Source organism: Triturus cristatus, chromosome 10 (assembly GCF_964204655.1).
Source record: "Triturus cristatus chromosome 10, aTriCri1.1, whole genome shotgun sequence".
NCBI classification, from domain to species: domain Eukaryota; kingdom Metazoa; phylum Chordata; class Amphibia; order Caudata; family Salamandridae; genus Triturus; species Triturus cristatus.
The window spans coordinates 239,056,922-239,072,564 of NC_140593.1; the positions used below are offsets into that span (position 1 = coordinate 239,056,922).

At 44.6% G+C, this 15,643-nt stretch overlaps 1 protein-coding gene across 1 annotated transcript in view; it reads right to left on the bottom strand.

Annotated features, from left to right (window-relative positions):
- ASNS (asparagine synthetase (glutamine-hydrolyzing)) overlaps nucleotides 1-14,743 on the bottom strand; it is a 245,567-nt gene extending 230,824 nt beyond the window's left edge. The window contains exon 1 of the mRNA XM_085630875.1: nucleotides 14,623-14,743. Coding sequence (XP_085487001.1) covers nucleotides 14,623-14,705 — 83 coding nt within the window. The 5' untranslated portion in view covers nucleotides 14,706-14,743. The remainder of the gene's footprint in view (nucleotides 1-14,622) is intronic.
- Between the last annotated feature and the right edge of the window lie 900 nt (nucleotides 14,744-15,643).

A 15,643-nucleotide genomic window follows, 5' to 3' on the forward strand; every position in this document is an offset into this window, starting at 1 on the left:
TTGGGTTGAGGTCTTTTATGATGGGCCCGTCCGGCCTGTTCGAGCAAGAATGCTGGATTTATGCCTTGTCATTGGCGGTGGGTTGGATAACTGAAAGTGGGTTTGTCGTTATGTGATGCCTCTGTAAATATCATCCTCTGATTGGTCAAGTTTGTGAGTAATTGATGCTAGCCACGAATGTGGTTTTTGGCATAAAAGACGACGCTCCGCTCTATTATGTTGAGCAGTCTCCTGAGAACATACACCGTGTTGTACTTCTAGGATCTCTGTTACTGGCTGCAGCTAATAAATATGATCTTTGACTTCACCAGAAGAATCCCGTGTCTCTGTACTCTAAGACAGGTGAACCCGAAGACTGAGGGCGTGTCACCTGCGCCGCTGGGATTAAAATCCTAGTTCTTCACAGGGAAGGGGAGTCCTCGCAGGAAGCAGAGTATGCAAGGCAGTGCGAGGTCCCTCCAAAATCAAGTGAGACCTCACAGGACTCTGCATGGGGCAGAGCTGAGCAGATGGAAGAGCGCGAGACCTCACAGGAGGATAAGAGAGACCTCGCGGGTTGGAAAACAGGGCAGGGTTGTGGCCGATGTGCGCGCAGCCTTGCAAAGAGGTAGAGGGATGCTGGAGAATGCAGGGGGTTAGGTGAGGGAGAATTAGAGGAGAGGTCAGTTGAGGGCCATGAGGCAACAAGAGGAGCCTTGGCCTGAACTAGAATTTAGGAAAGTGTACAGCCAATGGGGGTTCAGCAGGCACAGGTCTCAGTTTCTGGGGAGGGGCAGGACAATGAATGGAGCAGTAACTCTTGGTTAGACAGAGCTTCAGTGGGAGCCAGGGATATGCTGCGCAAGAGGCTTCCCGGGGGCACCTGGGGAGGGCTTGGTGGACACAGGGCTAGGGGGCCTTGGTGGGGGGTCTTAAGTCAGCCGGCGGGCCTGGACAGCCTCGAGTGGAGCGGGGCAGAGCATGGAGGGCAGGCACAGATCAGAGACCTCGGTCAGTCTGTGGGTGGTAAAGGTTCCATGCAGGCACCATGGCAATTCTGGGCCCAAGGGAGCACCATAGGGCCCGTTTGATGAGGCCCTGGCGGGCTAGCAGGGACACTGGGTAGACAGGTTCATGGGGGGCTACTGCCCCACCTGGGCACCTGGACGAGTGAGAAGTTGGGGGAGCCCATAGTGAGATGGTTTAATCTGACCAGCACACTGGACCATGTTTTTTTTGCAGGGAAAAGCGCAAAAGCGGGAGGCCAGACTCGGTTGAGCCACATGCGGCTGAGCGGCATCGAACAGAAGAGTCAGCGAAGCCCCGTACGGCTAGCTGTCATGCAGCTTTGGACCCCAAGATCACTGCCACACGTGGGTAAAAAGTGACGGCGTGCGATGGGTGGAAGGATTTGGAGCATACTCCACCAACACGGATTATGGGACTGAGTTCTGCAATGGTAAGAAGGTGGAGGGGCACGGTACGCCCTCCCCTGGATAGGTGTAACAAAGACATTGTCTCATTACCTCACAGCCCCTCGTGGGGTAGGTGGGACAGCAACGGGCACAGACAGCCTGAGGTAGATTTCGCACAGACAGTGCTGGATTATGATGAGGACAGTCTAGAGGAAGGAGATCTGTGGGAGGAAACTGAATCTCAATGGAATGAGGAGGGAGCAGCAGGTGGTTGTCTAATGTTTTTGCACCTAGTGTGTTTCAGGATACAAGGGCCCAACAGCAGGGGACTGCTCAAGACGGACATGGTCAACAGATGGCGGCGAAATGGCACACCCCAAAGCAGGCACCTACTTTGGTGACAGGTAAGAAGAAAAATCAGGAGGCGCATGCAGTAACAGATGGTCGCAAAGGGTCCAGGGAGGTAGAGCGCCAGTCCAGCAGGGAGGCCCGCTTGCGGGCGGTCTCAGTGGGGGTTGAGGCCAGGGAGCCTCCAACCAGTGGGGAGGCCCACTTAAAAATGGTGTCAGTAGGGGTGGAGGCCATTGAGCCCCACGCCACCGGGGAGGCCCGCATAAGGAAAGGGTGATACGTGGGGTACATTGGTGTTGGGACAGAGGACCAACTGGTGCACACGGACAAAGAAGAGCCAACACAAAAGAATACAGAGGAACAAAGTGGAGAGGCAAGGGTGGGGCAACAGGGCGACCAGCAGGACACGGTAGACAAAAAAGACAGTAAGGAAGTGAAATTCAAGCAGCTACCATACATGCGGACAAAGGAAGACGTTGGGGGCACACATCATGCAATAGGCTAAAAAAAGGATCTGGAAAGGAATGTATGTTCAGATCTTAAAACTATTACATGGGGAGCTCAGGTCCAAAGAGTGCTCCAAGGAGGAGGAGTTAGACCTATCTAAGCACCCCAAGGTTCTGATGATGATTGAAAACTGGACTGTGGCTTTCTCATATACGCTACTGTCTGCTGTGAAAAGTTCCCAGAGAGGACAGTAGCAATATTCAATACATAGATGTCATAGGAAGGTGCACCTTAACTTTGGGGGGGATATACTTGGGCCCAGTATGATGAAGAATTCTGGGTTCGGTTAGTAGTGGACCCGGAAGCCCAATGGGAAGATCTGGACACGGACTTATGGCAGCATACAATGGACCTGGCAAAATTCAGCAGAACCATATTCACAGCTTGTGGTTTGCCGATACTGTATAAGCCCTTTGAGGGGCACCCCACCTGGGGTGTGGTGGGAGGTAACAGCAGGAGCCAAGGGACACAGATTGGGGCATGCTGGGATTATAACAAAGCCATGTGTACAAGAGGCCTCTGCAAATTCCGGCACAAATGCTCGAAGTGTCCGAGCAGACACCCTCTGGTCGCCTGCTTCCGTGCGGGCAGCACCAATCCCACCACGGAATATAAGCAACAACAAGGTATCACTGGTAGCCAGCCAGGGACAGCTCAGTGGAACCAGTATGGGCAGGCAGGTGGCTTCAGGTCAGGTAGGGGGTACAAAGATGATGGTGGAAAAGGCTCATTATGACCATTAATCTGGACAAACTTACATTTTGGCTTTTGTTTTATGACAGGACTGGTGACACTAGGGTATTGCTGCAAGGGTTCAAGGAGGGCTCCAGGCTTGGGTATGATGGCCCGAGAGTATGCCATTGGGCTCCCAACCTAAAATCGGCATTGGAACATTCACAGGTGGTCAGTTAAAAATTACGCAAAGAAATACTCGAGGAGAGGATAGCCGGTACCTTTGATGCATGGCCCATGGACCAGTTGATTGTGTCCTCCATTGGGGTAGTGCCTAAGAAAGAACCAGGGCAGTATCGATTAATTCAACACTGTCCTGGCTGGAAGGTAAGTCAGTAAATGACTTTAATCAAACTGAGCATGTAACAGTGACATACTCTTTGGTCGACTCTTCGGCCTTAGCATTAGTGGAAAAGGTCGGACAGGGGGCGCTGATGGCTAAAAGTGACATCAAGTCAGCCTTCCGTTTGTTGTCGGTACACCTTGACAATTTTCATTTGTTGTGCATTCAGTTCAAAGGCCAATGGTTTGTGGACAAGTTACTCCCGATGGGTTTTTCATTTCGTGTTTGAGTGTTTTAGCACATTTCCTCAGAGGCTATTCCCTGGCACAGAGGGATGGAACTCATAACACACTACCTGGATGATTTCTTCTTTGTGGGTTCAGCAAGATCTGGAGTGCCCATTTCAGATTTTGATGTTGGACTTGGGGTTTCCATTGACCCCAAAGAAGACAGTGGGACCTACGACAGTGTTGTCCTTTCTGGGTATCGAGATTGATTCAGTGGCAGAGGAGGCCTGGCTGCTGGAGGATTAGAAGAACAAGAAGCTGGTCCTATTGAATACAATGTTGACTAAAAAGAAAGTGACGGTGAAAGAAATACAAATGCTGTTGGGACACTTGAACTTTGCCTGCAGAGTGGTGAGAGTGGGGAGGACATTTTGTAGGAGGCTAGGTTCGTCTCTGTCAGGGTTAACCTTACCTCACCACAAGGTCAGGTTGTCTGCGTATGCTCTGGGCTTTCTTACAATCTTACAATCTATTAACGGTATTCCCTGACATCTTTGGTGGATATGGACTGGGAAGTACACATTTTATCTGAGGCAGCAGGAGCTTGTGGTTTGGGCCTGTATTGGCAAGGCCTTTGGTGTGCCGAGGAATGGCCTCCAACCTGGAGGGAGGGTAGACGAGATATTGCCTTTTTGGAGTTCTTCCCCCTAGTAGTGGCTGTCATACTATGGGGGGCACAGGTATCCCACAAGAGAGTGCTTTTTCGTGTGGAAAACATGTCAATAGTGCAGGTGGTCAACAGAGAGTCGGCAAGTGAGCCACAGTTGTGGCAGCTGTTGCGAGTCTTTGTATTGCATTGTTTAAAATTTGATATTGCGTTCAGAGCCCGACACATTCCTGGTGTGGATATTCCAGGTTTCAGAAGGGGCCTATGCTGGGATGAAGTGTCTTTCTTAGACAGTGGGGTACAGGTGTGGCTATACAAGTCCAAGACAGACCAGAGGGGAATCGGTAAAGTGGTTCTCTTGAAGTATCACCCAATAGTGGCCATTTGCCTGGTACGCTGGGCAGAGACTGTACGGGGTGGGCCTGTTGACGGGGAAAGAGTTTTCCAACACAGTGATGGGAAGCCCGTCACAGCCTTTCAGCTGTCAGCGGTGTTACGTGAGACACTGAAGTCATTGGGCTTAGATTCCAGTCAGTTTGGAACGCATTTCTTCAAGATTGGGACAGTGACGGCAGCATGCAGACAGGGTTGGGGATCAGAACGCATAACGGACTTGGGTAGATGGAAATCAAGTTACTTTTGGGCATATATTAGGGGGGCGGTAGTTGGGAGTCAGTAACTGACAGGTTGTCATCTTTATTTCTTTTTCAGGTTCTATTCCCGGTCCACTGGTGTGGAATTAAATTATGGATCATGGGCCACTCGTTCAAGTGGGTGGAGCTAGGTCAAGCATTCATGGCATTAATTTGGGTTTCAATTCGAACTTGCCCTCAATTTCATGGGTAGGACAAGGCGGCATGCGATGGAAGAAGCTTATACTGAGTTTGAACAAGCTGCAGGTGGGCTGGAAATGCTCATTATTCAATTGGGGAAAACGATATGGTGGCACAAAAGGTGTTAGCTCTCATAAAAGCAATGAATGAGGATCTCCAGCAGATTTGCAAGCTCTGGGCAGGCTTCTACACCATATGGACAGAGTTTCTACCCTGGAGAGTATGGTGAAGGGCTGTAAAACCGTTGGCCATAGACAAAGCTAGGGAGAAATTAAACAAAGAAGTTAGGGTTTTTGCAGGGACAACAGGATTGACAGGATAGAGCATTTAGATTTGAGGTATGAAGACATCACATTTTTCAGAGGAGATAGGGCACACCTGTCTTTCATGGGAATGGAGCTTTACCTGCTCCAGTTGAAGTTGGAATTAGGCAAAGTGTTGGGGTTGAGTAGCCCTTCCAGCTCTGTAATCAGCCAGGTAAGTGGGGGGGAATGGCAGAGTCAGACTGACTCTGGGTGGCGGTGGACTGAGAAGTTTGCATGATTTACAGATGTTTATTGTTTGACTGCTGCAGTTCAGACGGAAGGGGAACAGATAGGAAGTTCACACCTGGACAACATAGGAAATTGAAGGGTAGGTAGGAAGTTTAATGAGGTTCAAAGGGTAGTTGAGGTAGGAAAAGGGAATGGTTGTAAGAGGTCCCACTCTCAGTTGAGCAGCTCTGATGCACGTATGTTATTCAAGTTTAAAGATGTTATTGGGGGAGGGTTACGTTAGGGGTGGGGCGTAGTTTATCGCAGGTGAGTAAGGATGTATAGTGAGGATATAGTTTTGTAATGCAAAGGCTCAGGTTATGTTGTAATGTGCACCTGTTTCAATAAAGCGGCCTTTTTCACACAACCCAGGTGTCAGTGGTCTGTATTACCCCCTCCTCCCCAATATCGTTAACGTGAAAATATTACTAAATTAGTAACTTAGGCTAACAATAAACATCTAGTATTCAGCACCAAGCGGTGTCAATGGATGTACGTGCGCTTTACAAGTTCGTTATTTTTAGATGACGTGTGAGCCAGCGCGCAAGCGCTGCTCTGCGAGAGAAGCCACGCCCACTCCCCACCCTTATTTTTCATTGGCTTGTGTGTTTATCCTATGTAAATGCTGTTTTCTGATTCATTATGAAGCTTGTTAGTCCCTACTTATTATGGCCATGTCGTCATGTGTATCCTCCCATGGCTACTGGCCCCTTTACATTGAGAGTTACAGGGTACGTGTTATGTAAACTGTGAGCACTACTTTCTTTAATGAGGTTCTCCTACTACCTTCCCTACTCCTCCTTACCTCCTGTTGTCCGTGCCTAATCACCCCCTTCCCATGCCCGCACGCCCATTTTCCGTGCCTTCTCACCCCCTTCTCCCCCCTCCCCCACCCGCACTCCCATTGTCCGTGCCTACTCACCCCCTTCTTACCCCTCCCCTGCCCGCACTCCCGTTGTCCGTGCCTTCTTCCCCCCTCCCCCCGCCCACACTCCCGTTGACCATGTCTTCTCTCCCTCCCCCGCCCGCACTTCCATTGTCCCGGCCCTACCACCCCCACCCTCCCTTCCGTTGTCCGTGATGACGACCGTTTTCAATGCAAAAGGTCTTGCATAAATGTGAGTCCTACTGTATTGCAAATGCTTGTTTTTTAAAACATCCTGACAGTGTTAAAAGTGAAAGTAAAGTGTGTGAAAGCAGTGTAACGCTGGACAGATGCCAGGAAGATGTCTCAGATGATGTGGGGGCGTGTATACCGGGAGCTCGTACCATCTTCCTGGAAAGTACTGGTTTTAGGTTGCCCGTCGCTGTGGTGCAGTCAGTCTCACTGGCAGCAACAGGTGACGCTTTACATGCTTTAGGATGCCTTGGGGGCGAAAATAAAACTGTATCCTACCGCCGAGCTCATCTTCATCCTCCTCACAGTGCTTTGAAGCCCAACAACAGCAGGGGCTGTGACCACCACCCACTGGCAGCATGCTGTGGGGAGGCGCTGCCCTTGCGCTTTGCAGCCTGGGGCTCCTCTTCTTCGAGTGGACCTGGGGCTGCTGCTGGCCTGGGGTGTCGCTGCTATGCTGTCCTGGAAGCTGAAAGGCGCCGGTCGGGAGCAGCTGCAGACTAGAGCCACGTCTGGGCACCAAGTTACACACCAGGGCAGGGAAAGATCACGAGGGGTCAGGGAAGGAGGGTGGGGGGGGGGGGGTATTGCGCCCTGGGCAGAAATACATTTGGTGCCCTCGCCTCAGCTGGTGAAGAAAATGAGGCAGCAGGGGCTTAATCGTGTGTTTACAGTTCAGTCCCAAAACAAAGCAGTGACTGACATCTCAGCACCAACTTCTTGGGAGCCGCCTTCTGCCATCCAAATAGTCTCCTGCACACAATGTTGAACTAATAATACTATCCTCATGCACTAGAGTTTGCGAAGATGAGTGCGAACAGGCAAGAGAAAGTGTGCTGCACCCAAATAGACACCACAAGGGCAGGCAGTTGGTTAATACAGGACTCAAGAGACCACCGCTATTTTATGATGTTCAGGAAGCATCTTGACAGAAAATATAACTTTTGGGTCCTGCACTCAGGTGTGCTCAGAATTTCCAGCTATTAGGGGAATGGCACCATATATTGCCCATGAGATAGTTCAATACAGCTGAAAGTACAATAAATGAAGGACTCCTTGTCCTGACGTGACAGCTTGGCCCACAGGGTCTCAGAGTGCAGCGCGCATAAGCGGTAGTTATGGGCCTGTAGAGAGTGGTATTTTATTGTTCTTATGTAATTTTAAGTGAATGTATCAATAAAGTTATTTGTATCTTTACGGTGAGGTAATAAGAATGTATTAGCTATAAGAATGTGTTAGATCATTGTATTCTGTATTCTGGAACATTGGTTGTGCATTTTTCATTCTTTGCCTTGTCTTCAACTGGAACTGTTGTGGGTCTCTGCTCCTGTAATAAAGTAACTTTCACTTTATTACAAACTCGAAGTCTCAGTCTTCTTATTTCACTGAGACCCTTCCTACATTTATTGGCGACGATTTGTATTCATCAGAGGACCCACCGACCTACTGGATTTTACTACGTCCAACCGTACTTTGCTACATACTGGATTTGACTACGTCCTTCTGGACCTTGCTACATATTCATTGTGGATTATTCTACTGCTTTGTTAAAAGCACATCGTCCTATGATTCCTGTTGCCTTCCACTCCTCTATGAAGTTTGGATAATTTCTTTGATCGCTGTTTAAGGCAATCTACAATTCATCTGGACATCGTGCTACAACCTAAAGGTGCTGTTATTCTAGCGAATTAACTTGGCACATTTCTGTACTTTGGCGTGTGTTTTCCTACAAGCGGACTTTGTTGTGGATGCGAAAGGTTCGTGCTTATCTTGGCGGTTGTATCTTACCATTACTGCCTTGCTTATCTTTGAATCTGCCGGCATTCCTCTGCTCGCGTTTCCAGCTTCACCACCATCCTGTGCTGTGCATTCTGACGTCAGCCTGTTTCTCCGCAACACGTTCCATACGCTTCTGGCTCATCAAAGGTGTCGTCATCACGCTTATAGATGCTTAGCACGTCGTGTGCTCATCGCGTCAGACGTTGTTGGCGGCCATCTTTATTTCTTTGTTTCCTTCGTGATACACACGCTACGATGAGGATTTCACCTGTGCGTGTCTTCCGTGATAAGCACACCATTTGTGAACTTTGACTCTTTATGCTGGATTCCACTGCTTCTCATCTCATCATCTACCGCGGTGACATTAATTTTTTATTTTTCGTTTATTTTGTTATTCAAATTTTTTCATTTTACACCTTGAGTTTGTTTTTCTTCCTCACTTTACTTGCTTAATTACCATTTTGCGCATACATTACATTATTACAGTTATTTCTAGGCAATATGTCTTCTTCTTCTTCAAATAATGTCTTGCAACGTCCTCCTTTTTTACAAAATCCAGGTAAACCCATCACTCCTTGGCATAAGTGGTATAGGATTTTTGCTAATTACATGGAGGCAATTGATGCTACCAAATACTCTGCTTCCAGGAAAAGAGTGCTTTTGTTTAATCATCTTGGTAGTGCCGGTCAAGATGTTTTTGACAATTTGCTTGTCATTTCAGCCCCAGCTAGTGACGAAACCTGGAATGTTTTCACTGAAGCCTTGGCACGATTAGGAAAGCATTATGTTGATGAACCATCTGTTATGGTTGAACGACATATGTTCTTTAAGCGTAAACAAACACAAGATGAATCCATTGAGGATTATTTAGCAGTTTTGCGTGTTTTGGCATCTAAATGTCAATTTGGTACTTATTTAGACATTTCTTTGCGTGACCAATTAGTTTTCAACTGTTATAACAAAAAGATACAAGAGCGCCTTTTTACATGTAAGAATCCTTCCCTTGAGGAAGTAATGGATATTGCACAAAGCATTGAACGATCTGTAGTATCTTCAAATATTTTAACTCAAGATTCCGTGGGTAAATCTCCTGATGAGTCTAAAGTTGTACATGTCGCTCCTATCAGTAAGTCCAATGAGGTTGATGTAAATGCTGTTTCTACCAAACCTAAAGCACATATTAGTGTTGAGAGAAAAGGTTCTTGTTACAGATGTGGGTCTAAGTATCATATGGGCACCAATGTTAATTGTCCTGCACAAGGTAAGAGATGTAACACGTGTAAAAAGATCAGACATTTTTACACAGTTTGTAGATCTACTAAACAAAGGAGCAAAGTTAATTTTCTTGATGTTGAAGAAGATGCTCTCTGTGAGGCTATGAGCAATACTTTGTCCACAATTGAAATTAATACCTTACGCAATGATACAAAAAGGTGTAAAGGACCCATTTGTAGTGTTTTAATAGGAACAATCGATATTAGTGTTATGGCTGATTCTGGATCTCCTATCACGATATTAGACGAAAGGGCTTAAAAAAAAATTCTGTTCAAAAGTTCTACTCAAACCTACTGATGTCAATCCAAAAGCATTCGGGGAATAATATCATGTCTGGCTATTTTTCAGATTCCATCAAATTTAAAGGCAGAGAGATTTATACCAAAATGTATGTTGCTCTTAATGGTCGTGATATTTTAGGGTGGCAAGACCAAGCGAATTTAGGCATTATTTTGAGACCTAGTCATCCTGAGCCTGTGGTTTTAGGAGACTTTTCTATTTCATCTGTTGAACCTGCAAGATTCTTTCAACCCTGTATTGATGCTAATTTGGGTAATTTACTCACCAAATATTCTGAGGTATTTAGTGACAAGGTAGGTTTGGTCAGAGGTTTCCAACATACCATTAAACTTTAAAAAAATGCTATTCCCTTGGTTCAAAAATGCAGACCTGTTCCTTTATCTGCCAGAGATGATTTAAAAAAAAAGTTAGAGGATATGTGCTTACAAGATATCACAACACCTGTGGAATCTTCTGAATGGGTTTCTGCCGCTGTAGTCGCACGAAAATGTTCAGGCGATATTCGTCTGTGTGCGGACTTGAGGGTGCTTAATTGTAACATAGTGGTAGACTGCCATCCCATACCCAGAATTCAAGAAATACTTGCCAACCTTGGGGGTAGTAAGTATTTTACCACAATTGATCTACGATCAGCTTATCATCAGATTCCCCTCGCTAAAGTTTCTCAGTCACTTACCACATTTGTTACTCCTTTTGGAGTCTACATGTACAAGCGGATGCCTTTTGGCTTAGCATCCGCTGCAAGTGTTTTTCAAAGGTTTATGGACCAATTATTTACACATGTTTAAGGAATACAAGCATTCCAGGACGACATTTTAATCAATACGGCTACATGAGAATCACATTATACACTCCTTGAAAAAGTTTTAAGGAAACTAGAAGCTGTGGGTATGACTGTGAATATGAATAAATGCAAGTTTATTACTCAAGATGTCGACTATTTAGGCCACAACATTTCAGTCAAAGGTATAAAGCCTAAGTTGTCATTACTAAATGCTATCAAGGATGCACCTAAACCACAGGATAAAGATTTGTTAAGGGCATTCTTAGGTCTTAGCGAATATTATGCTCGCTTTGTACAAAGTTATGCTATTATTGTGCAACCTCTCAGAGATTTGATAAAAAAGAATGCTAGATACATTTGGACTGAGGAAACACAACAGTCATTTGATTCTGTAAAGAAATTAATTCTGAAAGCACCAGCCATTAGAGCTTTTACGCATGGTCAGACCAGTATTGTAACTGTAGATGCAAGCTCTAAGGGATTAGGTGCTGTCTTGAGTCAAATAATTGATGGTCATGAGTATACGGTAGCTTTCGCTTCTCGGACTTTGAGCAATGCTGAAGCTAACTATAGTACTATCGAGAGGGAGGCTTTAGCGTGTTCATGGGCGGTCGACAAAAATTTAGGATGTATATTTGGGGCTCCAGATTCCAACTTTTTACTGACCACAAACCTTTAATGTACATGCTTGGTGACAGTTGTTCTAACAAAGCTTCCTCTAGACTTATCAGACTTCTAGCCAGGTTACAGGAATTTAACTTTGATATTAAATATGTTCCAGGTGGCAAAAATGTCCGAGCAGACTGTTTGTCACGCATGCCTTTGGAATGTAGTGATGTGGATGATCCTTTAAAGGACAATGATTGTGATGTTGTTTTTTCTGTGAGTGATTTGATGCCAGATAACAAATTGTCTGAAAATTAATGGATTGAATGTTGCAGTAAGGATCTTTATCTCGAAAGGGTGAAGAAATTTTTAGTCCATGGCTGGCCATGTGATAGAAGCATGACAGATGTTTTTCGCAAGTTGCTTCGGAATTATCCATCGTTAATGGTATTTTGGTTCGTGAGGACAAAATTGTTCCACCTGAAGGTTTGAGAAGCAAACTTTTATCCCTTGCTCATGAAGGACATTTAGGAATTTCTAGCACCGTTCACATGATTAAAGAAACATACTGGTGGCCCGGTATTGATGGTCAAGTTAAATCTTTTGTGGACAAATGTCTTGAGTGTTTATGTTCTGATTGGCACACATCCACTAGTCCATTATGTCCTGTTGAATGGCCTAAAGGTCCCTGGCAGAAGTTAGGATTGGACTTTTCTGGTCCCTTTAACCTACTTGGTAGTGATAATAGATTTCTGATTGTAATCATTGATTACTTTTTAAAGTGGCTGTACTTTTCTTTTGTAAGGAGTTCAGATTCCATGTCGGTCATTACATTTTTACAACGTTTATTTTTAATTGAAGGTCTACCTACAGAAATTGTGACTGACAATGGCACTCATTTTACCTCTAATGAATATGAAAATTTTCTGTTAGGCATATTTTGGTACCTGTATATAGTACGGCTTCTAATGGTCTGGTTGAGAGAGCAAACAAGTTGTTGAAGGAAGGTGTACAAACAGCTGTAGCTAATAGATTGGATGTGTTTAAGTATGTGAGACAAAAAGTCTGGAGTTACAATACCACACCCCATTCTACCACTGGGGTTTCCCCTTACGTATTATTGATGGGTAGGAAACCCCTTTCTCTACTTAGTCCCTCTTGGTTGAAGGACAAAGTTGGTAATACACATTCTCATGCTGTTGATTTGCATAAAGTAAGAGAACATGTCAAACAAAAACAGGCAGTGTACAAGGAGAATTATGACAAAAGAAAACATGTTAAAATAACTTCTCTGTCTCCAGGTGACTGGGTTCTTATTAAAAAACCTATTAAGGTTTGCAAGGGACAATCTAGGTATTCTGAACCTGTTAAAATTATAAAAATTTCTAAAATGGCTGCTTTGTTGCAGGATCGTGGATGGTGGAATCTAAATGCTTTAATAAAATTAACTGATGAACAAGCCAAGATTATTTGTAACCAAGTTATAACTCAATCAGATTCTGATTGGTTTGATCTGTGTGATCTTACTCATGTGCACAATTTTGACGAGAACATTGCTTGTTCTTCTCGTTCTTTAAGGGACAGCGGTAATGGTGATGCTATTTCTCCTAGTAACTTGGATGGAAATGCTAATCTGAAAAGTAATATTGGCTCTGGTGATAGCAGACAATTGAGGAGCAGTTCTCCCATCAGACTTGCTCCTTTTCGTTCGAGTGATTTTGTATATTATCAATTGTTGGTTTTTACTTTCTTTTGGGTTTTTTTTAATTATAAAAGGGGGATGTGTAGAGAGTGGTATTTTATTGTTATGTAATTTTAAGTGAATGTATCAATAAAGTTATTTGTATCTTTAAGGTGAGGTAATAAGAATGTATTAGCTATACGAATGTGTTAGATCATTGTATTCTGTATTCTGGAACTTTGGTTGTGCATTTTTCATTCTTTGCCTTGTCTTCAACTGGAACTGTCGTGGGTCTCTGCTCCTGTAATAAAGTAACTTTCTCTTTATTACAAACTTGAAGTCTCAGTCTTCTTATTTCACTGAGCCCCTTCCTACAAGGCCGCATTGTTGAGTCACTGAAAGCAGTGAAAGAGTGTTCTTAGAGCACATGTAGGGGGGTATTGTAGGACTGGAAGCGTTGAACCCCTACGTTGCTAGATGATATGCTTGCGTATCACCTCAGTGCGTTCAATTGCGGCTCGCGGCCGTTACCACTACTCCAGCTGTGAATAGGGCGATCGGTTCCATCTTGTTCGAGACCGGCCCCAGGGAGGATCATCACAATATAGACTCACTTGTATAAACCTCTCCACAAAACAAGGCCATTGGCAAAGAGGTATTTGTCCCAAAGTTTTGAGGCATTATTTCCTACCAGGTACTGTAGTGAACTTGTTAAAAATGTTCACTTGTTCTCTCGCTGCTAGGTCTCAGCAGGCTATCTGACTCAGGGGAGGGAAATGGGTGGGTCGCCTCTGATAGGGTTGCATAGTTTAAATGAAAGGAAAACTGTCAGTACCACAGAGTCGTCACTGTGGTGTGTATTTTGTGTTTCACTGCTTGTTTTCTTTTGATTCAAATAAAAAGATCTTTAAAAGAAAAAAGTTCACTTGCACTGGCTATCCTCCTACTTTAGGCTGCTTAAACTTGAGGTTTAGAGAATCATTTACATTATTCATTGCCATGCACAGGGCTTTAAGTGGTCCGGGTCCTGCCGGTGCTCAGCACTGGCAGTTCTAACAAACATTTGCAATGCAATAGGTCTCGCATTTGCGAGAGTTTGGGCTACTGGCATTGTAAATGATAATGTCTTTTATTTATGTGCTGGTTTTTAAAACATAAATGAAAGGCATTGTCATTTACAATGCCAATAGCTTAAACTCTCACAAATGCAAGCCCAATTGCATTGCAAATGCTTGTTTATGTTATGTTGTAATAATAAAATGACATGCATACTTTGAATTACTACACACTGAAAAATGCTTTGATAAATGCAACACAGTCTGTGCAACTGAATAAGGAAAACCTGTTGGCACAATAGTTTAAGAATACATTATTTGCTGTAAAACAATATTATGAAATGTATGAGCTGATACAGATTTAAAAACAACATAACGAAGTGTTGTTTAACATTAGAGAAGAAGTCCCTTATGAATGGGGAAGAAACCACATACATTCTTGAAACAACAGTGTTATGATATTACCAGCTATATGATACGAAAATAGAAATAAATTACCTATGCGTGTGGCTCCAGTTCTGCCGTCTGCGAGACAAATGTTCAGAAGGCTCCTCGCTCGGAGAACACCGGCGAAAGAGCATGATGCAACCAGCGACTGCTTTTACGGCTACTACAAGTTCTTGGTTTGGAAATGTAAGCCGTTCCGTGATTGGCTGCAGGGCTCAGCTGTACGTTTTCACATCGCATATTTTCTTTGATATTGTCACATGCTCGTATGGAGAAATACCGAGTATGCTAGCCAAAAGGCGGATGTTCTGTATTGCACTAGTGTTTCACGTTAAAGGTGCTTTCCTTTCTCAAACAGAAAGTTTAATAAATCGTCCACGTTTCCCCGGGGCGCTCTTTGAATGACTCGCTCGCCTCTAAGGTGGAAGTAAAAGCGAGCCGGCTGAATACTACTATAATTTTACGACGGCTTGTAATTTAGAAAACAAACACAAGCTGCGAATAGCAGTCAAAGAACCTTGATCATCTGGTGTGTATTAAATCTGGCATTAGTGTAAGCATAAGTAAAATGTTCATTTTTAGGTCTTCTAATCCGAGCTCAATTCACCCTAAATTGCCATTTCAAGGCATCTCCAACATAAAGCGCGTTGTACAAACGATTATGCGAATGTAAACAAGAGATATTTGAAATGGGCTTGTGGTGGCGTTTATTCTGACTCGTGTCTGTCTGCCACAGTCGGATTGCTGCACTCTTGGGACAGACATGCTGTCTCAGTGCAACGTGTACTTTTGGTGATGTTTGCAATAATCCTGCGTGCAAAGATCGCGTTTCTGTATCAATGAGACATGAATCCACCAGATCACGCAGGGGTTTAGGGTCTCTAATCCACCGCATCACTGTGCATTGCTTTATAGGGAATATAAACCAACTGCACCATGGCATAAGAATGCTGATGGCCCATATTGCACTACACCCAAGTGCACGAGCGCACCACTCTGGCAGCATTTTAGGGCTATCATCCAACTGCACTGCATCCTCTGATAACTAACCGACCACAAAGCACTGCATCCT